The following is a 22,662-nucleotide window of genomic DNA, read 5'->3' as shown; positions in this document are numbered from 1 at the left end:
AAGCTCCAAACAATTTGTACTTCAGGTCACTATGACCCTTTCATTAAGTTGCCAGGGTTTACCACTGTTGGTAATCATCTACACTAAGGTGTAAACAGCCTGCAGTGTGTATAGGAATTTCACAATTAAAAAAAAGAAAATGGAACATGGCTTAAACATGGCAAGAAATGACATGACCTCTACTTCTATTTGGCCTCTGAATGATTAATGTAAATGGATGCAGTAACAATAGATTAAAATATTTGCTTATTTATTTGCTTATTTATTATTATTATAAATGGACAAAGTGGTATTCAGAATTCCTTATTATTATTAAACAGACTTGTTTTCTTTTCTGTAAGTATAAAAGCATAGAGTAGTTTCATATAACACGTACAGGGTCATGGCAACAAATTCAAATGGAAATTACATCCAGCTTTTCAGCTTTACATGCAAATGAAAAATTGTTGATTGGGAAGGAACCTGTTCATGAAAAAGCCCCTTCAGATTGCCCCTGTCTCAGAAATGGCACTATAAAGAATCCACTCAGAGAGGAAATTATCTGAAAATAGCCTGCAGAGAGTGCCCTTACGCCAATATACATGAACGGCGTAGGCTCTCGTCTAAAACACCGCTGTGAATAGTTGTAGGGTGGTTGTTGTACCAACCTCAAATCCTTTTTCTGTGCCACACATAAAACATACTGTCTATTCAAAATGGTTTACAGGAAGTGGCAGATATCAGTGACTGAAATACACAGTCTAAAGTGACATACGGTGGTGAGAGAGAGATGTGAGTAGAAACACAGTTAACCCCAAAATTACCTTTGAAAATAAAACATGGACTAACAGTGCAATCCATGAACTTTATTGTATTGTTATTGCAAATTGTATTTGGACTGAGACAAATTTCTTTGGGTCAAAGAAAAGACTGTTTGCAATGGCATAAGAGTGCTGTATGTACATTACTTTCAAAGCAGCCAGGGGAAGGAACAGAGTATCAATAAATGGTATGACACTACCATCTGCTGGCCATGACTTGGTACATGCAGTTTCAGCAAAATCTACATATCATCTTTAAAGTTATTTGTGTATGTGACATCTACCTATTTATCATGAACTTTGATTGTTGTATATATTTAGAATATATAAGATATTAATGTGATCTGCCTGACAGATTAGTCCTCTCTGTATGGAGTGTGTATCTTCCATTATCAAAGTCCAATGCCGTTTTATTTATTTACTACCAAATGATATCATAAGTCGCCTCAGCACATCTTTGAGTATTTGATATCTATAAGTGTTTTGGGTTGGCCTGTTGTCTTTAAACTGGTGTGTAATGGTTGTGATAAGTTGTCCTGAACTCTCAATTTATTATCAACAAAACATATCAGTAAGTTAGAAAAGCAATCACTAAATTTAAATCAGTTTATGTGGATGGCATAATGAAAAAAAAAAAAAAAACTGGCCTAGAACAAACAAAGTGAAGCATTTTACTGGGTTTTGGTGCAGGTTGTAATCAAAACTCAGGGGAAAAAAACCCACTAAAAACATTGATATAGAACACATAATTGCATTATATTTGATTCTATCCTCTATTATTTACTAACAGTAGAACACAACTACTTTTTCTAATTCAATTCAGTTATTAATAAAAGACAAATGTAAAAAGAATTCTACACTCACATTTGAATAACTATCGAGCCATAAGATGTTTCTTTGTGTTCTTCTCAGGCCTCAAAAGAATAATGAAACATTTGGGGGCAAAAATGCAAAGCAGTAAACCATAGCTAGAGGCAAGTATTGCAAAAACTTCCACAGCAACAACATACTTCCCCGGAGAGCTAATGTAAGCAGGCACAAAGGACACCCAAACAGTGCAGAAAATCAGCATGCTGAAGGTGATCAGTTTGGCCTCATTGAAGTTGTCTGGAAGTTTACGAGCAAGAAACGCCAAGAGGAGGCAGGTACAGGCCAGCAGGCCAATGTAGCCTAGGACGAGGGAGAAGCCTACGACAGACTCCATGGTGCACTCCAAGGTGACCTTTGACCCTTGAAAACCATAATCACTTTGAGGCCTGGGGGGACTGAGAGAGAGCCATATAACGCAGATGATAACCTGTATGGAGAACAAACAAACCTCAAAGTTATTATTATTTAAAAAATTATTATTATAATGAAGCATGGGATTTCCAATGAAATTTTACTGTAAAAATCATGCCCAAAAGTAATATTTAAATGTTCTTACTCCACTGTTGTTGCCCACATTTTTTAATTTACCTCATTTGTACATTAATGTACTTTATTTGTACATTAATTTACTTTATTTGTAGATGAGACAGCTAATGAAAAAGATTGTGATCTACTATAGAGAAAGGACACTATTGGCAAACATTCTCATTATGTCATCAATACAGGAATATGTGCACCTGTATACAGGTAAAGAAGCAGACACTTCCTCTCTGTTGGCCTGGGCCAAACCACTTCATTAAAGTTTCAGCACCAGGCCGAGCTGAGCGGAAAACAGCCAGAACCACAATGGTTTTTACCAGGAGGCAAGAAACACAAAGCACAAAGCTGATCCCAAATGCAGCCTGCTGGAACCGGCAGGACCAGACTGACGGGCGGCCAATGAACACAAGCGAGCACAGGAAGCAGAGCTTGAGTGACAGAAGAAGGAGGAAGCTCAGCTCTGAATTGTTGGCTCGTACCTGGATATGAGAAAAAATAAATATGAAACAATGAATCAATACTTTAAACTCTATTTCACATTTTGTCAAAGACCTCACCATAGGTGTTTGACGGTAGAATAGAAACACGACAAAGACAGTGGTTGTCACACTGACACCAGACACAGCTGCTGTTGTGAGAGTAATGCCCAAAGTTTCATTAAAAGAAAGAAAGTCCAGCTGGCGAGGGATGCAGGCAATTCTTTCACCATTAGACCAGAACTCAGACGGACACTGCTCACACTGAAGTGAATCTGGTAAAGAAGTGAGGAAAAGCAGATTGAAAATAGGAAAATAAAAAGTGCAGATGAACTTAAAGTAGACAAGGGTCAAGGAAAACACTACCCCAGAACTCTGCTTACATTTCCTTACCAGTTTTATTGCTAATCTCCCCTTCAGCACATGGGATACAGTCAAAACAGCAGACAGGTTCCCCTTTCCTATCTGTCATCCGTGTACCTGGGCGACAGCTTTCACTGCACACTGAATCAGGCACCTAAATAAAAACCACAAGACACATGGCATAATCTTATAAAAATTGACAAGAACACTACTTTCTGCAGCAAATTAATCAGTAACCTTTAGGCAGTTTGTTAATCTGACTACCTGATTTGATCCTGTGCTCCACTGAATAGCTGACTCATTAAGGTGGAGGTCAAAACCATCTACATGACCGACCACAACAAGTTTTAGCGTCCCCTTGGGTGTGTTCTGCCAGTTCACAAGGTCATACTTTGCTGGGGGGTCACCTCCTTGGAAATAAAACACTTCTCCTTGTGGTGTTGTGAGATTCACTGTGTTTAAGTGTTGCAATAGCTGAAAGTACAGTATTGAGAATATAAAGTGCTTTATAGTATTCAACTTATTGAAATCTTAAAGTCCAGCACTTGTGTTTAATAGCTCACACAGTGATAATTATGATCACCTCTACAGTTCTGATGTGTTTTGGAGAGGAACAAGAAGAGATGTTGTTTTGAGGAGGGATTTTTCCACTGGGGCAGGAGAGTAGGCTGTGAAGGGCGTGGGCTGCAGCATAAACAGCAAGGTAGACATTATACACCACTCTTAGCTGGGTGATGTCGCTAAAGAAATGCTGCACTTCATTTATGGACTCTGTCCCACTGCAGGGTGGTATAGAAGCTTTTTTCACATGGGATGAGGTAGAAGTATTGTGTGAGGCATTCACAATACTGCATCCAAACTCCTTTTCCCAAAATTCTCTCAGAAATTCATCATCAGGACGATGAGATGGGCTCAACTTTTTTAGATAATTTTCAAATCCAGGTATTGTTGAACTCCGAATGGCAACACCAACAACTCCACTTGCAACCTTAGAGATTGTAATATCTTGAAGAAGATCGTCACTGGTACTCCAGGCCTCACTGGCCAGAAACTGTCTGCCAGTCACCTAAGGAAATATCAAAATAAAGAAAGTTTGCAATAAAACCAGCAGTGCTTTTATTTTTCAGAACACAAGTTTGTGTTTACTAATGAACTCCTATGCTACTAGTGTCAATATATTTTACTCACATTTCTCTTGGCAAGTTCCACAAATATTTTCTGTACATCTGTATACCAGCAAAAGATCAGAATCACAGTTGCAGTTGAAGACTGGATCGTAAGCGCCACCCGTCTGGCATCACTCACAATAGTTTCTCTGTGAACAGTCTCAATGAATTCTAAACACACCCTTTTCCCCTTAATCTCTTCCTGAAATACCTGAAATATGGAGGTATAAACAACCACTATGTTACCTTTTATTATATAAGACGGACACAAAGATTTATTCAGCAATTTACAGCATAATAGGAAAACATGCACCTGTATTGCCTTTTGACCATAATCATTGTTCGCAAGCACAGCTCCAATCCAAGTCCAGTTGAGGCGTATGGCCATTTGTGCCATGGTCCGAGCTTGGTAGATATCACTGGGGATTGTTCTGAAGAAGTTAGGAAAGTTGGACCTGTCACTAAGACAGGGGCAGCTAGCCAAGTAGCTGATCTGTGAGCCACACAAATATCAGTTTTTTACAACTTACAAAATATATTAGCTCTTCAAAGATGACTATACAATATTATCATCAGTCATTGTTCCCATTATAAAAACTTACAACTGGTACAGAGAGAGGCCCTAGGATCCTAGAGAGTATCACTCCTGTTGTAGATGCGTGACCTCCAATGAGTAAAGGAACAGGCTGAACACCTGATGATTGGATAAATAAATAAATAAATAAAAGCAGCATCTTTACACAGTCATAGGATCATATTATTTGTTGTTTGACATGAACTTTTCAAATTTTAACTTCATGAAATTTGAAATCAAACCTGCTGTCTCTCCGGGTTGTTCATAAGCTTCAGAATAAAGTGTAGAGGCTGTTAAATTGCAGCTGTGTCTGTCTCCTCCAACCAGTGAGAGAGCACTTTGCAGAGCCCATGGGTATCGGCCGCAGCTATCAAGTATATGATAACCTAGTTTTATTCCTGGTAGCAGAGCGCTGTTTTGATTTATTTCCTCCACGGCAAATGCCATAGCATACATATATTTTAGTGCTTGTAAATCTAAACTGTGACCACAGGAGGAAAAAAATCATAGTGAATTAAACAACCTGTGAAAGGCAAGGTTACAGGATATGATTTTATAATATAAAATAATACATATTGCAGCAAACAAACAAACATGTTTTGAGTAAGTTTTACCCGCTACAAGGTTCATAATGTGGCAGTCTGGTGTAGTCCTGTTCTACAGCTGAAGGTATGTAATGCAAACTAAAGAGTCCGCCGATAATCACATCTCCATCCTGAAAGACACCCCTGTTGCTTGGCGCACCCAACTGGGAGCACACCGTCGCCTGCACCCCCTGCAGTCCCACTGGTTTACCCATTATGCTGACAAGCAGCAGGGAGAGGGCTGAGGAGAGCCACTTAGTGGGTTGCAAGGGGAGCCAAAATGTGGAAGCAGCCATTCTGTATATGGCACACATGAATGTCAGAAAATTCATGAATCGTAATTACAGTAAATCTAGTAAATGTAAAACACAATTCACCCCAAAACAGCTTCATCAAACCTGTAAAATAAGTCAAATACACTTTTACTAAATAAAACATTTAATTAAATCCTATAGAGCTTCATATGAGTTCTTCAAGAAGAAAGGGCATTTTAAACAAAAACATGATTTCACCTGGTTACAAAGTCCAAACTATCTCGACCAACACATATCTGCCTCCCTCTCTGCACATGTGAGGTGTTGATGTGGGTATTTATAACAGGTGGGAAGCATTTTGAAAGGAAGTAAAACTGATGACTCAAGCAGCAGATAAAATAAAATGACTCCTCTCCAGAGTAATAGTGGAAAAACACTTGAATGCTAACAAGTAATTAGCATGCATGCAGTTGGCAGTGGTGGGTGTGTGTATGAGAGTACAGTATGGTTGCTGTACCCTGTATCCTGTACCCCCGGGGGGAGTATTTTATATAAAATGAGGTAATTGTGAAGTGTTGGTGTAGTGAATGAGCACAACAAATACTTACATTAATTCAATAGATTAAAAAAAAAAAAAAGAAATAAGGCGCTCTGACTGCACACAGAGGCACTTGTGGAAGCCCAATTTTTTCAAGATTGCTACTATTACTACAATTACTATTAAAATACTATTCCCCTGCTATTTGCAGGTTCAAAACAATATTTTAGAAATGCTCTATCATTTGCCGGCAATAAGTTGGACTCGTTCCTGGTGGGTGATGGGCTCTGCCAGGGCTGCACTTTGTCTCCGGTTCTGTTCATAATTTTTATGGACAGGATTTCTAGGCACAGCCAAGTGGCGGAGGGCTTTCGCTTTGGTGGCCTCAGAATCTCATCTCTGATTTTTGCGGATGATGTGGTTCTGTTGGCTTCATCGGGTGAGGGCCTCCAGCTCGCACTGGAACGGTTCGCAGCCGAGTGTGAAGCAGCGGGAATGAGGATCAGCACCTCCAAATCTGAGGCCATGGTTCTCAGCCGGAAAAGGGTGGAGTGCCCACTCCAGGTCGGGGATGAGTTCCTGCCCCAAGTGGAGGAGTTCAAGTATCTCGGGGTCTTGTTCGCGAGTGATGGGAGAAGGGAGCCGGAGATCGACAGACGGATTGGGGCTGCAGCTGCAGTAATGCGGACGCTGCACCGGTCCGTCGTGGTGAAGAGGGAGCTGAGTGTAAAAGCGAAGCTCTCAATTTACCGGTCGATCTACGTCCCTACCCTCACCTATGGCCACGAGCTGTGGGTAGTGACCGAAAGAACGAGATCGCGGATACAAGCGGCAGAAATGAGCTTCCTCCGAAGGGTGGCTGGCCTCTCCCTTAGAGATAGGGTGAGAGGTTCGGCCATCCGGGAGGGGCTCAGAGTAGAGCAGCTGCTGCTCCACATCGAAAGGAGCTAGCTGAGGTGGTTCGGGCATCTGACAAGGATGCCCCCTGGGCGCCTCCTGGGTGAGGTGTTCCAGGCATGTCCCACCGGGAGGAGGCCCCAGGGCAGACCCTGGGCTCTCGGCTGGCCTGGGAACGCCTTGGTGTTCCCCCGGATAAGCTGGAGGAGGTGGCTGGGGAGAGGGAGGTCTGGGCCTCTCTGCTTATAAGCTGCTGCCCCCGCCAACCGGCCTCGGATAAAGCGGATGAGGATGGATGGATGGATGGATGGATGGATTGATGGATGGATGGATGCTCTATCATTTTTGCTTACAGGAATAGAAATGTATTTAGTGTACAAGACTTGTTCTACATCACATCTGATCTAATTAATTTTATCTTTTTTATCTGCAGTATCAGATGGCTCAAAAATAGTTGTGTTTGCAGAATACAAAATACTATAATAATACAATAATAATAATAATAATAATAATAATAATAATAATAATAATAATAATAATAATAATAATAAAAAGAGCTCTTAAATACAAGGAATGAACATCTGCAAATTCTTGTGAAAACCTTTTTTCTCTGAAAGATTTCCAGTTATTTCTGGAATTCCAGTGCTACACCTTAACTTGTTTAATTGTTTTTTTAATGTGTTCTAAAATTCTCAACATTACATTTATATAGATGATTCGAACTCAAGTGAAATTACAGTAAAGTGTAAAATAAGATGGGTGAATATTTTTTTATATAATCTGTGGTCATTGTAGCGCAGGAGTTAGCCCAAAAAATATCTAGAAAACTATTTATCTTTCTTTGGATCGAGTTCCCAGCTGCCCTTCAAATCTTTCTTCCGGTGATTTTTCTAATTGAGTCTTGATTCTTTTTACTTTTTCTTTACTGTTTGATGTTTGTAGCTGGCAAAACCAGTTACTGACCAGAAGTCTGTAGACTATGTACATATACACTCACCAGCCACTTTCTTAGGTATGGCTGTTCAACTACTTGCTAATAAAAATATCCAACTAGCCAATCACATCTGAAGTTCAAAAAGTGATTTAAGAAACTTGCCATGGTTGTTAGCATTGGACAGGATGGTGTGAGTATTTCAGAAACTGCTGATCTACTAGAATCTGCACACAGTCATCTCTAGGGTTTACAAAGAATGATCTGAAAAAGAGAAACGATCCAGCAAGCAGCAGTTCCTTTGGGAAAAATGTAATTACAATATGTAAATAATGTTGTTCTGATGACTCGATTTCAGCTGCAGGAATAACAACTTGGCATAAATGACATGAAAGCATGGCTTCATTGTGCCTTCTGTCAGGTGTTCAGGCTGCTGCTGGTGGTTTAATGGTGTGGAGAATATTGTCCTAGCACACCTTTGGTCCCTTAGCACCAACTAAGCATCATTTAAACGCCACAGTTTACCTTTTATTGCTAACCATGTCCATCCTTTTATGACAGTGTATCCATCCTCTGAGGCTGTCCAACTTGGTGCTAGCAAGGTGTACCTAAAAAGTAGATTGTGTGTATTATGCTGACATAAGAAAAATAACAACATCTCATAGCCTTTCTAAAATCCATTAAATTAGCTTTATAATTAAGGCAATTTTCACTGTCTCTTGCTTTTAGGTGGCTTGTAAGTTTAATATTTAATTTGGAAAGCAAAGCTTACAGCCACTGTTATAGATGTTGTGATGTTTGGTATTGTGTGGATGAACTAAGGCGACTGAGATACTGAGCATTAGGGTAGAAAAGCAAAGTCTTGGCTCAGATCTCGTCTTAATGAGCCTAAAGTTGAATAAATCAAAAAAAAAATAAACATTCAAACTATGTAGCTGTATGCCTCTTTTCTCTCATATTTCCCTGAACGTTTGTACTGTGGGAGTTGTGTATCCAGAGCAACAGGTGTATCATTTGTCAGCTGTATTACACTTTCTATTACACTATTACATTTCATGAGCAATTACATCCCGTTACGTTTTAGGTGGCATATGGGGAAAGAAGAGGCTGTTTATGTCTTACAATGAATCGATTTTGAGCTTCAGCCGCATTCTTGATTGATTATCTGTTACTACACAGAAAAAAAACATGTCATTTGCTGAAACCAAATATCTCATAATTTTATTGCATTGATAAGAAAATGCTCATAGTTCTTCAGTGAGCAGCCATACAAAGAAAAAAGATGGTGCAACACTGAAACAAAAAAGAAAAAACCCACCAAAACTGCAGTCTTACTACGCTCCTCTCCTCTGCTTGGCCCAGTGTAGTTGTCACTCTGCCTTTTCAGTCCATTACGTATACAAAATAAAAATGAACAGAACTAAAAGATCGTTTTTGCAGTCTGTATCAAAGCAATTATAAAAATAAAAACCTTTAAACTCATTTTTTTCTTAATTTGCAATCACATTTTCAAATTCTACAAATCAAAAAGAGCAACAAGTCCAAGCAAAGAAGTCTATGTACTGTATTGCACCCAATACAAACCAGCCTATGCCCTCTGTTGTATCCAATACAACTGTTTGTTCTGTGCAAATAAGGTTGGTCAATGCAACACCTATTGTATAAACTGGTGCATAGTCATGCTTGACATGTTCACAAGTAACATGCACAAACATAAATGTACAGTTAGAACTGATTCTCAACTAAAACTCATCTGAGATGAAAAATCATGTCAGGAATATTTACACACAACACAAATAAAGAAATACCACCGGAAAGAGAAGGAAGACTTACATTTGATATGAAGATGAAATCCATCAATTCAAACTAGCTGTTTGATACTACTACACATTCAAATGATACACAGAAAGACATTCCCTCTCTGCTTAACAGCCAATACTTCTTTTTTTTTTTTTGCTTCATAGTCAGTGTACATATTTTGGACAGTACATCACTGGGACAAAGATAACAAGTATCTGTACAATCAGTCTAGGAAGCCGTTTGGAGGGACTCAAAGTTCCCAAGTACATTTACACATTAAGCATAATACAGACAATATATAGCCGATTAGAAAGACCATTCACTATTGAAATAGTGGACATTTCATACAGGCAATTCATGCTGTCAGATCCAACCATGGATTATATGAGATGCTTTACTTTTATCTTTTCTAAAAACAGCCCAGAATAAACATTTATTCAACTTGGGGTTAACAAACATGAGAACAAGCAAGTGCTTATTTCATTGATCCCCAGACTTTTGGTATAACAGAAGTTAATCAAGAATCACTGGCAGATTCTTAATTTCATGTAAAGTTATCAGAATTAGAGTCTGAGCAGAAAGTAGACCTCGGGCTCAGACACTGAGTGGCTTGTGTTTGCAGGTGGAAGAGAGTCATCAGTATAGTATCGATCTCCATAATGGTCACCATTTCCGTAACGTAACGATGTGCAAGCTCCTTCGGGAAGTCCCCTGTCTTCCAGCTGACCAAGATAACCTGCTATGTAAGAACCAGTAGAGTGTCTGTTCGTTGGAGGATTCTGTGAGGCTGGTTTATTCCTTAATACCACCCCACCAATGCCACCAGTGCTATTGATGACCACCCCTGAGCGAGGTTTTAGAGCTTCTTGCTGTCTTTCGCGAGCCCGGCTATTGATGTGACGTACACGGCTTTGACTACGGGAGGATAGGCGACGTGTTAGGGGTGGAGGGGAATCATCTATATCCCTGGACACAACAGGAGCTAAACTTGGTGCCTGTGGCTGTGACAGTGGGGATTTTTCTTGCAACTGAGGAGACTGGGGCCTATCGATGTCACTGTCATCCCCCTCCAAACTGACCAGCTTACGTAGCTGTTCGGTAAGAGGATCACACGACTGTGACTGGAAAGTTACTCCCTCTATGGTGCCCGACTTCTTTTGCTTCCTCATATGGGGCGTGATGAAACTGCGACTAATAATGTGGTATTTGCTCTGAAAGTTGCATGATATGTCTTCAGAGGTTAAGTCTCCCAGGGATTTGGATTTGCATGGATTGGGGGCTGTGGAGTCTATAGTATCAGACTGAGAAAGAGGTGATAAAGGCTTTAAACTAGACTGTCGTGTAGTTCTGGTTTCAGCCTGTGGCTGGTGCCTATAATTAATCTGAGAAACCTTGTGGTTCCATGACTGCTGTTGGTCAAATGATTGTGTTTGACTTTGGTTGTGTAGCTGACTGTTCTGTGGCGCCTTAGAGGACATAATGCAGTCATAGTCCAGATGGCTGTATACTGCTTCACAGTCTGAAGAGGGGGAATAAAGGCCTCTGTCTCTACAGCTGTTTACAGATGTAGCAGATTGATCATGGAGGCTTTCTGAAGAGGAAATACCATTTTGGTAACATCCTGCTTGCTCCCTCTCCAGCTGTTCATACCCCAGCTTGTCTTGATGAGACATGTTTAGGATACGATTCCCACTGTAGCTCCTCTGCTGGTAGGAAGTGCTGAAGTCTCTGGTGTAGTTAAGGGCCTCGGAATTTCTCTGAGGTATGGGGTAGCTGTTTTGACGCAGTGGACTGGGTTTAGAGGGTCTAGAGTTAAAAAGTCTATAGTGGAGGGAAGTCTGGGAGCTGTCATGATGTTCATCGTGACTGAACTGCTGATAAGAAGGTTGATTCATGAGGGAATGATGTTGTGAAAATGCAACGTGAGAGGAACGTGATGAGTACTGCTGTTGGGAATCATAATATGAAGAAGGCTGTTTTTGTAGGAAGCAGCTGGGAGTGGACTCATGGTTTTCATATATAGCCTGGCGTTTGATAGGACTCATAAGCCCAAACTCACAATGTCTTGGGGAAGTCAGCATCGTCTCCAGTGGATCCTCATCAACATTTAACTCCACTTCTGTAAAAACTTTTCCAGATGAATCGCAGGGAATCTGGAAACTGTGACTGTTTACAGAAGAGCCTATGTACCTTTTAGAAGTATTTTGTTCTGTTTCACTCATTGGTCCTGGGGGATCAGTCACCTCTTCATACACCCTCTCCTCTATCTCATCATCTCTTTTTCTTTCCACACAATCCCAGCCTATATTATGACTGTTCCTCAGTCCCTGAACCACCTTTGCTGGAGATGACCCCAAACTGCTTGAGGGTGTGCTCTTTAAAGTGTCTGCCTGAACATGGACTGTCTGTTTCTTCAGGTTGTACACTGATACTGGCGACAAAACCTCCTCATCTAGAATGGTATAGACCTCCTCAAGCTCAGTGGTTTCTGGGCTGGAGATGGGGGCTGGTGCACGTTGGATACTTTTGTGAGGTGAACAGATTTCCTGATTTACATTATTTGCTTTTTGAACTGCCTTCTGGGGACTTGTGGGATTTTTCTTGTAGGGGGAATCTGCGCTGGTTTTCAGAGGAGATCTGAACTCTTCTAGTGTTTTAGGGGTAGTAGGCCTCAAGTTTGAATGATGGGATGGGATCATATCATGAGATGTGAAACTGTTTTGGTCAACAGTGCTTTCAAATTGACCAATAAGAGCTGAAACAGAGCCACATGTGTCTTCCTCATTGCTTAAGGATACAGCATCAATAATTCTGGAAATTGTGCTGTCATGCATAGAGCTGGGGCTCTTTAAATCACAGTACCTGTTGACAGGGGGAAGGGGGGCCACAGATGAGGGGACAGGGGAGGAGGATGAAGACACTGAAGGTGCAACTGTGAATGTTGTGCTGCTTAATGATGTTTCTGGTTTATCCAGTTGCATTTGGCTATTCATTGCAGGCAGTACAAGAGAGTTTTTCTCTGTTCTTGTGGAGATGATCTTGGATTTGTTGACTTCTGGTTGGTAATTCGCATAGTCTTCTTCCTTCCTCACTTCTCCAACACCAACAACCAGATAAGAAGTCTCTGACTGGTGAAATTCTTTGTTTCTGTATGTCTTAGAGGGAGAAGGGGTGTTTGATTCTGTGGCAAGTGATGATTCGATGAGTAGGTCAACAGATGAAGACCTTGGCCTGTCAAAAAGGCAGGATCCTGTGGACACAGATAAATGAAATACGGGATTAATAAAGAGATGCTTATATACAATAACTGATTTTGAATACCAAGCAGACCAACACTGACAACAAATAACAATCCAGCCAAAACAAGGCAACAGCAAAACACAGACAAATGGATCACCAAGTACAACTGTGAAAGGAGAAGATGGTGGAGGTTTTAAATAAAGAAAGAATCCATGTTTGCAAAGATCAGATCAGGACGGAGATGGTCAAATGGGATAACATGGCACAGTAATATATTTCTCAGGCCACTTTCCAACAAAATACACTGGGTGGACGCAATACTGGTATGTTTTTGAACGATGCAACCTTCAGACAATAGGTATTTTAGATTACCTGTAGGCATATCCTAGTCAGTTCTCTACTATAAGGAAACACACAAATGAAGATGGGACAGAAAAGGCACGTTAAGGTATTATGAAGAATAGGCTGTAGTCTGTCAGTTCACATGGTTACTGTACATGAGTTTTGTAGCATGAAGTAAAGCAAGGGAGAGAAATCAGAAAATATTTTACATTTATTAATCTGCAAAGCAAATCAAGGCAACTCCATGTAACATTCAAAAAAATATAACAGTTTAAAAATATGCTGTAGTTTAAAAACAAGGCATTAAAAAATTAAATGTTTCACATTTTGACTCTGTTGTTTTTGCCACAGATTGCTGTGGCCTGATATGTGTTAGTGTCCGATATTAGATCATGAATCTTACAAATATATTTAATTCAGTTAAATTTTAATTAAATAGTGCCAAGTCACAAAAACAGTCATATGATGGTATTTAAACTAGAATGGTTCAATTTTCTCAGTAATTTATATAATTTCTGTATTTATTTCCATCTTTGACTGCAGGATGAATGGAAAATACCCACCAATAATAGTGTCTGCACCTATGTCATGCTGTTCTTTGTCTGGGGAGCAGATGGAAAGCTGCCCTTGCAGAAGTCTGTCTAAGGGCATGGAGATCGGCCTGTGAATAAGTGGGGCTCGAGGCTGGAGACGTCTCTCCATCCCTCCTTCCTTCCCAGACACACCCTCTCCTCCTGCAGCAGCTGCACCTGTGCCATTCTTATGGTCTGATATTGAAGCCACTGACTCTGACAGCATCATCTTTGTCTTCTTCCGTCCCTTTGCCGGGGCACTTGCCGTGCGTCGCAGGAGGTGATCACTGATGGAGCGTTTTCGAGGACCACTGGAATTTGTGTCAACGGAGGACTTGGAAGAACGGTTAAAGAAACCTCGGATACCTCGTAGCTGATTACTCTGAGGACAAGAGCCAAACAAGAAGAAAAATGTATAAGTAATGCCTGACCAACCAGTGGTCGATCTAAAATAATCTAAATTCATTACAACATTTCAGTTTGAAGTTAAAATGTTGATGTGGAATTTTATATAAACGATGAGAGGTTTGGCATGTACTGGATATGACCAGTTAACAACTACCTGCTTTCATGAACATTGTCTATAGATGGCACCCTTACTCCTTAGTCACCACAGCAAACAAAATGCAAAAAGCTGTTGTTTGGTTGTGCACACATGCTGACATTAAAAATAATTACATGTACTCTCATAATAAGACAACAACAGGTAAAAAAAAAAAAAAATCTGAATGAAAGCTTAATTTGTAAGTAAACTGCATGACTCAGTCAATTGAAATGTCACACACAAAAAGTCACTGAAGATAAGCCAGACTGCACAATTTGCATCATGCATTGCTTTTTCATGCAGCAGCACACAGACCCTAGTAAACGGGTATACCTTATTAGATCCTAGAAAGTGCATTATGGTAAAGCTGGGGTTCAGCACTAGAGGGCTCCACTAGAAAGACAAAGTATTGAGCATAGCTTAAATGGACTGGTGTGTTGAGAAAAAAGCAATTTTCTGTTTACCTGTTAAAAAAATGTGTCACTTGATGAAAAAGGCTAACAAGGGGATTCCCCAGGCGTATAGGGCACTTACCTTCCCATAGACATCATGCACTGACACGTGCACAAAAATGGAAGCTTCAGTTAGCCCTTCCAAGTAAACGTGTCTGTAACCTGTGGTTAGAGATGAAGAGAGAAAGCATGTGAGCTAAACAGTGTGTTTAACACAGATAACAGATGTTATCAAATGATGCAGGGTGATCTTCAGGATTTCAAAAGAAATTCAAATGGATCCAAATTTAGAAAAGAAAAGAAAAGGAAAGGAAAGATAAAAAAGAAAAGAAAAGAGTAAAAAGATAACCTGACAAATAACTTTTTTTTCACTATATAGTTACATGAAATCATGGTTTACCTAATACAACCAGGAGATGATATATCCCTTAGCAATAGCACCATCTAATCCACAAAGGGAAAATTATCCTAGTACTATATTGATTCTAGCCATAAGTAACAACCTTGTCCTCACTTATGTTTATGTCATTCATGCACAGTAAGTACAATATGTAAAACAGAGTCTTCACAAACCAGGCATCAGGCTGGTGAAAGCAACAGTCCGTTGACCAATAAAGTCCCTTCCAATCGGGTCATGGTCCCAGACAAGGAAACGCACCAATGCCACCTCAGCCATGTGAAGTGTAAAGGTCAGAGTCTCCTCCCATACTGGGTTAAAACCTGAAGAAAGAACATATATATATACATATATACATATATACATATATACGTGTATATATATATATGTGTGTGTGTGTGTGTGTGTGTGTGTGTGTGTGTATATATATATATATATATATACAGTAAGCTTAATTTAATTATTATTATCCATTTCATTAGTATGCCGTTAAAGCACACACCCACACACTGCAAGACTTCCGTCGATAAAAGGTAGGATCTCACACTGATCATATAATACTGTTGAGCTCCCGGGCTTCATAACCTTTCCCAGAGGAGGCATTCTCCCTGCCCATGCAGAGTGCTCTCATCTGTGGAGTCACGTTTGGGGTGACACTCGAAGATCACGCCTTTTTGCTTCCATTGTTTCATTAATTAATTAATCTGATTTTTTATCCAGGCTGTGCTTCACAGCCCAGAGTAAAATGCAATATCTGTGGCATTGTTTCATTGGTTTGCTCTGTTTTTTACAACAATGCCATTACCAGAATATGATAGAGGTGAAAAGACCTGTGACTTTATCTGCTTTTTTTGCATGCCATACTTGCATTTTATTCTATAGTATGAACACTGTAAAACACAAAATATAAGCAAACAAAACTCACACATACACAAATATTCCACATTCATCCTTTTTACACAAAAGCATGTAAAACAGTTATGAGAAAATATTATATTACATAATTTATACTCGTTGTATATAGTTCAGGTTAGGTCAGTGTAGAAATGTACAATTTTTGGTCTGTGTGTGTGTCTAACCATTATCATCAACAACTCGGGTCTGTTCCTTGCAGCAGTCAACTGGCAAACCGATTATTTCCACTTCAACAAAAGGATCAATAATCTGATGGAGGAGAAAAAGCAATGAAATGAATTGTATTTCATTTTATGACCCTGGCTATATTAAGAAAGAGAGCAACTGGAAGATCTAAACAGTCAAATAATTGTCCAAATGTGTGCAATAGCGTGTAAGAACAAGAGAGAGACAGAGAGGGAGAGAAGAGATGACAGATGGAGAATGTGGAAACAGGGGATGTGTTTTGGTATGTTTTTACCTCTCCACGGTCCCCCAGCATGGAATCTGGCGGTTTGGGCAACTGCTGTCCGCTAATGATCTTGAGAATGAGCTGCTTCTTGGGATAAGCTGGAAGGGGATCATCACAGAATGGGTTGAAGGTGCCTAGAGGGAATAACAGACAGCAGCGCACCAACTTTGATTAATTCCAGCAGTAAATACAAAAAAAACATCCATGACTTGCTTTCATGCTGCACACATTTAGTAAACCGTAAAGAAATTGTACAGACTAGAACTGCAAACTACATCTGAAGCAAGCCTGCTAAAAAATTCATCAGTGCCTCTCTCGTGTCATGCAGCTAACTCCCAGTTGGATAGATAATTATAAAGCAAACAACGCTGTACTGTAAAATGAAATCTCTCTAATGAACTGAGGTGGGTGAAGAGAAGGATATCTCAAACTTACAGCATGTTAAAAACACAGCAGAGTTCCCAAACATTATGCTGAATTATGTAACATGATCAGAAAGTTCTTCCTCTGATTGCTCTAGCAAAACATGCACTGAAACTATAATTTTAGTTAATATCTCTTACAGTTAAATTCTTATTATGCTTTCTTCAATGAACACTGACTTAACATGTTCCAGCATGTTTCCATTCCAACTATAATGTACAATGTAATGTATAATGTACTATAATCCTGGGAAAAACAAATAGGTACTGATTTAATTATCAGTTAATGCTATTCACAAATAATCTTTTATAAACGCTGACCTATTTGTGAGTTTGCAGTGAGTTTGTTGCTGTACCTTTACACATTGGAGGAGGCTTGAGGACATATCCAATACCTCCATTCACCATAAACTTGGCTCTGTTCAGCTGCATCATCCTCCCCTCTGTCTGATAGTTGAGTGCAACTAAAAGAAATAATAATAATAATAATAGTTATTATTATTATTATTATTAATCTAATAAACATATCATGTTAATTGATTTTCATCTTTAACATTTTTTTATTATTATTTAATGCTCCAGTGGGTTCTTAGTTAGTTAGTTAGTTTATTCGTGATCATTATCTGTAATATGAATTCTTGGTTTCAGTGGGGATTAATTTTGTGTAGGCTTTTTTATGTTTGGCCTTCCCTTCTGTGTCACTGTCACTGTTTTTTTTTTTTTTTTTTTTTTTGGGGGGGGGGGGGGGGGGTTATTTCTTGCTTTATTTTGGTAGCCTTGGTCTTGTGCAGTGTTGGTCAAGTTACTTGAAAAAGTAATCAGCAACTAATTACTGATTACTTCCCTGAAAAAGTAATCCTGTTACTTTACTGATTACTTATTTTCAAAAGTAATTAATTACTTAGTTACTTAGTTACTTTTTACAAGCACAATTTACAACCTGAATAGGTGATAAAGCGATAGATCTTTCAGCCCAATTCTACTTTTTCTGCATAATCCATCATACAAAATGTAATCAAATGGAAAAGTCTCTTTTTTTTTAACTTGTTTTATCAGTTTTAATCTTTTAACTTTATGCATCAAGCAAAAATAAAATTATATGCACCATTCTCTGACTTGAATAAATTAGTTTAACATTTAAACCTATTTTCTGCACATTCCAGCACATAAAATAAAATATTTTTTGTGTTTACACCCAGTCTTTCAACTAGATGCAAGTAAAACACAGCAGAAAATAAATAAAGTCAAAGACTAGCGGTCCTTTTGCTCTATTTTCACCTGTAAAGCAGGAGTGGGGTAGGCGGAGGTTTACCCTGGTGCAGGTGTGCGCAGCAGTCAGTGGAAGAATCCGCGAGTGAATTTCCCATTGCATCGTTGCACACTCGGTGCTTGTTTAGGGTTTTTTTTTACTGTAAAAAGAAGTTTTCTTCCCACGCACAACGGACACTAATGTTTTTGTCACTTTTTATGGAATCAAACTCAAAATAAGGTCAGTACTTCCACGCTTTAAACGCTGCACGCTCATACTCTCTCCTGCACTCGATATATTATCCATTGTTGATCTGCACACAGCTGTTGTCACAAACGGCGCACTCGCTTACGTCACTGTCATGAGACATTCTGGCTAAAAAATCACAGTTTTAGTAACGCAGTAACGCAGCGTTCCTATGGGAAAGTAACGGTAATCGAATTACCGTTTTTGCAATAGTAATCCCTTACTTTACTCGTTACTTGAAAAAAGTAATCAGATTACAGTAACGCGTTATTTGTAACGTGTTACTGCCCATCTCTGGTCTTGTGTGCCTAGTATTTAGTTTTACATTCCCTCTCTTGCTATCATGGATATGTTTCAGTCACCCTCCTGTGTCCAACCTCGCTTGATTACCTCATGTGTGTATTGAAGCCTCAGTTTGCCTTAGGTCTTTGACATGTCTGTTTGTCCTGTTTATCCGCCTGAGTAGTTTCCCTGGTTGGATTTTGGGATTCTGTTTTCATATGCCATTTGCTCTGTTGGCTTCCCCTAATGAATGTTGCCTTTTGCTCACTAACCCGATCTGCAAGTCTGCATTTTTAAGTCCACATTATGCACTAATAATGTCAAAACATGAATCCAGATAAACTGCAATAATTTCCCAGTACAGTAAGTCTAGCCTTATATTTAGTTATATTTAGTACAAAAATAACACATCAAATATATATATCGATCTACATATAGATAGAAAGATATCTATCTATCTATCTATCTATCTATCTATCTATCTATCTATCTATATATATATATATATGACTTCAAAGGTTGATGAAGATGTTTCAAAGATGTATGGCCAGGGTCACAAATGACTGACTACGCTGTTTAATCTAAAATGAAATAAAATAAAATATAATAAATAAATAAATAATAAACTGTTTTGAGTTGCTATTTCAACTCAAAACAGTTGAAATAGCAACATAACAACACATAAAGAGAGTGTTCCAGAGATGGTGAGTGTTTCAAAAGCAAAGATGGGGTTCTGAAAGCCTGCATAGACAAATAGTTTAACAGTTTAAGAAAAACACCTTTAAAAAAGCGAAATTGCAGAGTATATTGGAATTCTGTCTTCTATGGTAGTATATGATACTATAGAAATTTAAAATAATTACAGGAACAGTTCTTTAGATGGAACTGTTTTTGTTTTGCTTAAAAGAAATTAACTGTTTTAGATCAAGAAAGATTCCTATCTCTTCACAAATAACTACATTTCAAATTATATCAAGCGAAGGCCACCGATAAGCTGATTTGTATGTGTTCATGCATTTTTTAAGCAGTGTTAATGTATGAAAGATAAATAGACTATTTCTTGCTTTCCTTCTTTACTTGAGTACTCGAAGCACTCTATACAACATGTATGATTCACCCATGTGTCCTTTTTGTCTATACTTTTTCTTCCTAAGTGCTTTTATCTAACATTCACACTCCAATGCATGCATCAGAGAGCAACTTGGTCTTGCCCAATGTCTTGCCCAAGGATACTTAGGTTCTAGATTAAAACAGCCAAGAATCAACAAAACACCCTTCCAGTCAGTATGTTGAACTAGGAGTATGGCATTTTTTAAACAGCTGTGTCTTCTAAAGCTCTCAGAGTTTTCTAGAACCTAATAAGATCTCTAATTTGTCATCTTACCCAACTGACAACCCACATTCCAGTAGAACTGAGGGTTGAAATTGGAAGAGTCGATGCGATATGCCGAGGGATAAATTCGAGACAGCTGCCTCTGGTTAAAAGCCAGAAACTCTTCTGTTCTGTGATTCACCAGAGACTGTGCTCTGGTCTCACTGAAAGACAGAACGTCACCTGCAGTACCTGAAGAAAAACGAGGAGTTGTTATAAGAAGTTGCCCTTAATATGAAGCTTGCATTTTGCTTGTGTGTGCATATGTCATAGCTCTGGTGTTTCACCTTCATTAAGACACTCCTGTGAGGCAACAGAGTTGGTGAACACCACAAGATTTGACAGATCTCTGCTCAGTTTCATCGTCTTCCTCTTTCTTAAACACCTGAAACAGTCAGATGAACGATTTTAAAAAGAGGACAGAGATGACAAAGTGAGATCATCGAGGCAGATGGAATAAAAAGGATAGTTAAGACTTGAACATTCATCCATCCATTAAAGTATTTATATGAGAAAAGCATTGCAGGATAGAAGATTGTCCACTGGAGGCAACTTGGAAACCACAGGAAAAGAGCATCAAATGCAAAAAACTTAATAGGGACCAGAGGATATGCAGTGCAGAAGACTCACTCAGATTCCCACATACAAACAACTACACTGTCATGCACCCGCAGTCTTAAAAAAAAGTCAGCCACTCAGACACATGCTTGCGGGAATCTGTATTGTGACAGTTCCCTGGGACATGCCTATATGAATATGCAACAGAGACTGGAAGAACAAAGAGAGACAAAGGTCTTAGTTGCAGACAGCCGCTGAACAAGGAAAACAAAGCTGGATTTCCACATTTTTTTTGCCAGTGTTGACTCAAATAGAAATGGGGGGGAAACAAGACCAACATGGACATAAAACTGAAAAAGAAGTGGACTATATTCAAACTGAGGATGAAAATGGAAATACTACAATTTACTTTGGTATGATTCCTTTCAGATTCTAAATAAAATACAGACCAAATTAGTGGCAACAATAACACTGAATTATGTCATTTTAACACCCCTTCCTCTGTTATTTTTAGTACATAATGAGTTGAGAGGATAGATGGGGGACTGCAGAAATGAAAGTAAAACATTAGAATCCTGCATCATTTATTTCTCAATAATGATATAGCAGTAATAATTACCACTTATTACTGCAGATGAAAACAAGAATTGTAAGACCACTCATTAGTGACAGGTAACATGGTGTGAAAAATATGCAAAATATTGATATGATATAAGTGAAGGCAAAAAACCTAGCAATACTGGAATTAGAGAAAGGTCAGGAAAAGTATTTTGAATATTTTGAGTTTTACTTCTGACAAATAATGTGGCATCAACAATTTTGCTAAATAAATGATCAAAGTTTATAATTATGGTTTTGAATAAAATATACATCTTTGACTACAAGTTAATAAGCATATGAGCTGTGGGATGGTTTATTATTATTATTATTATTATTATTATTATGTGATGCATTCTGTTATGGCGCCAGTTTCATGCATCCTAGACCTTTGGTATTATTGGGCTTTTGTAGGAAGTCAGTAAAATGCAGGCTCAACATTACAGATAAATTTGAGAAAAGTGGAAAAGGGTGACTGTTAAATACAGTCACCCAAAAAATCTTTGATGCTGGTGGTAGCTCCAGATTTGACTCCTTAAACTTTCTACATAATCTTTTCTCCACAAAAACAAAGTCTTCTCCAGCAAACATACAATATTTGTTTGGAGAAGCTTCAGTGTTTGCATGGCACTACCAGTGACCTGGATTGTTTCATGCTCCCAGCAGTCAGCAAGTATCCAACCTCTCAGCTGTCAGAGATTGTCAGTATTGTGATGAAGTGGTTCAAAGGTCACCTGTTGAACTGTCCTCCAGCCTCCCTCCCAGACCTCTCCTGACCATCTTCTTCCTTGTCCATGCTTTGGCATGTCAGCCTGGATTTGGAGTGCCTCTGGATAGTGAAGAGACAGAGATATGTAAACAAACACACAATTACACTACTGTAAAGGTTTGCCCTCTAAATAAAAAGTATAAACAAAAACATATCTAATATCCATAAAGCCACCTACATTCTCACAGCACACGTTCTTTATGCCTACGAGTTGTCACTAGTGTTTTTTCAGCAAGTCCGTTTCACTGTGGCTGTTGCAGTATGTTTGAGTGTGTGATTGTGCATGCCAGTGGATGTGTCATACATAGCATACTCAATCACTGCGAGACTTTTTTTGAATAAATTGTTTTCTGTTTTCTTAGTTTTGATGTGCGTTTAGCTAGTCTGTTCTAAGAGTAATTACAGGGTTAAGGCTGCCTACCAGCAGATTACTTGCACCCATGTGTGAACAGATATATACA

General features: G+C 39.0%; 2 protein-coding genes across 7 annotated transcripts in view; both read right to left on the bottom strand.

The window, feature by feature from the left end:
- Window positions 1-1,674: 1,674 nt before the first annotated feature.
- On the bottom strand, window positions 1,675-5,588 carry LOC113036585 (extracellular calcium-sensing receptor-like). The gene is made up of 11 exons (XM_026192998.1): window positions 5,404-5,588; window positions 5,036-5,270; window positions 4,827-4,901; window positions 4,529-4,708; window positions 4,238-4,426; window positions 3,633-4,115; window positions 3,314-3,523; window positions 3,080-3,203; window positions 2,768-2,961; window positions 2,408-2,689; window positions 1,675-2,097 (listed from the first exon to the last, which is right to left on the bottom strand). The coding sequence occupies exons 1-11, from the start codon at window positions 5,586-5,588 to the stop codon at window positions 1,675-1,677; spliced, it is 2,580 nt and encodes an 859-aa protein (XP_026048783.1).
- A 3,599-nt stretch (window positions 5,589-9,187) lies between these two features.
- The window catches only part of plch1 (phospholipase C, eta 1), a 71,359-nt gene continuing 57,884 nt past the window's right edge, over window positions 9,188-22,662 (bottom strand). For 3 of the 6 annotated variants that reach the window (XM_026191882.1, XM_026191883.1, XM_026191880.1), the window contains 11 exons: window positions 22,167-22,261; window positions 20,565-20,662; window positions 20,290-20,469; window positions 17,485-17,592; window positions 16,716-16,840; window positions 16,420-16,504; window positions 15,517-15,663; window positions 15,026-15,105; window positions 14,825-14,884; window positions 13,939-14,329; window positions 9,188-13,043 (listed from right to left, as the gene is read on the bottom strand). In XM_026191882.1, coding sequence (XP_026047667.1) covers window positions 10,357-13,043; window positions 13,939-14,329; window positions 14,825-14,884; window positions 15,026-15,105; window positions 15,517-15,663; window positions 16,420-16,504; window positions 16,716-16,840; window positions 17,485-17,592; window positions 20,290-20,469; window positions 20,565-20,662; window positions 22,167-22,261 — 4,056 coding nt within the window. In that variant the 3' untranslated portion in view covers window positions 9,188-10,356. Of the gene's footprint in view, window positions 13,044-13,405; window positions 13,434-13,938; window positions 14,330-14,824; window positions 14,885-15,025; window positions 15,106-15,516; window positions 15,664-16,419; window positions 16,505-16,715; window positions 16,841-17,484; window positions 17,593-20,289; window positions 20,470-20,564; window positions 20,663-22,166; window positions 22,262-22,662 lie in introns of all 6 variants that reach the window. The other 3 variants (XM_026191885.1, XM_026191884.1, XM_026191881.1) reach the window with 3 other exon arrangements.

This window comes from Astatotilapia calliptera, chromosome 14 (assembly GCF_900246225.1).
Source record: "Astatotilapia calliptera chromosome 14, fAstCal1.2, whole genome shotgun sequence".
Lineage (NCBI taxonomy): Eukaryota > Metazoa > Chordata > Actinopteri > Cichliformes > Cichlidae > Astatotilapia > Astatotilapia calliptera.
The sequence above is the reverse complement of the archived record's forward strand: the minus strand, read 5'-3'. Positions and strand labels throughout refer to the sequence as shown.

What these genes read in the sequence shown, in the direction of transcription:
- LOC113036585 (XM_026192998.1), bottom strand. Translation starts at nt 5,588, where the DNA reads ATGGGTAAACCAGTGGGACTGCAGGGGGTGCAGGCGACGGTGTGCTCC. An exon ending in AACACATCAGAACTGTAGAG is followed by an intron (nt 3,524 to 3,632) that starts GTGATCATAATT and finishes CTGTACTTTCAG; the next exon opens with CTATTGCAACACTTAAACAC. An exon ending in GGAGCACAGGATCAAATCAG is followed by an intron (nt 3,204 to 3,313) that starts GTAGTCAGATTA and finishes GTTTTTATTTAG; the next exon opens with GTGCCTGATTCAGTGTGCAG.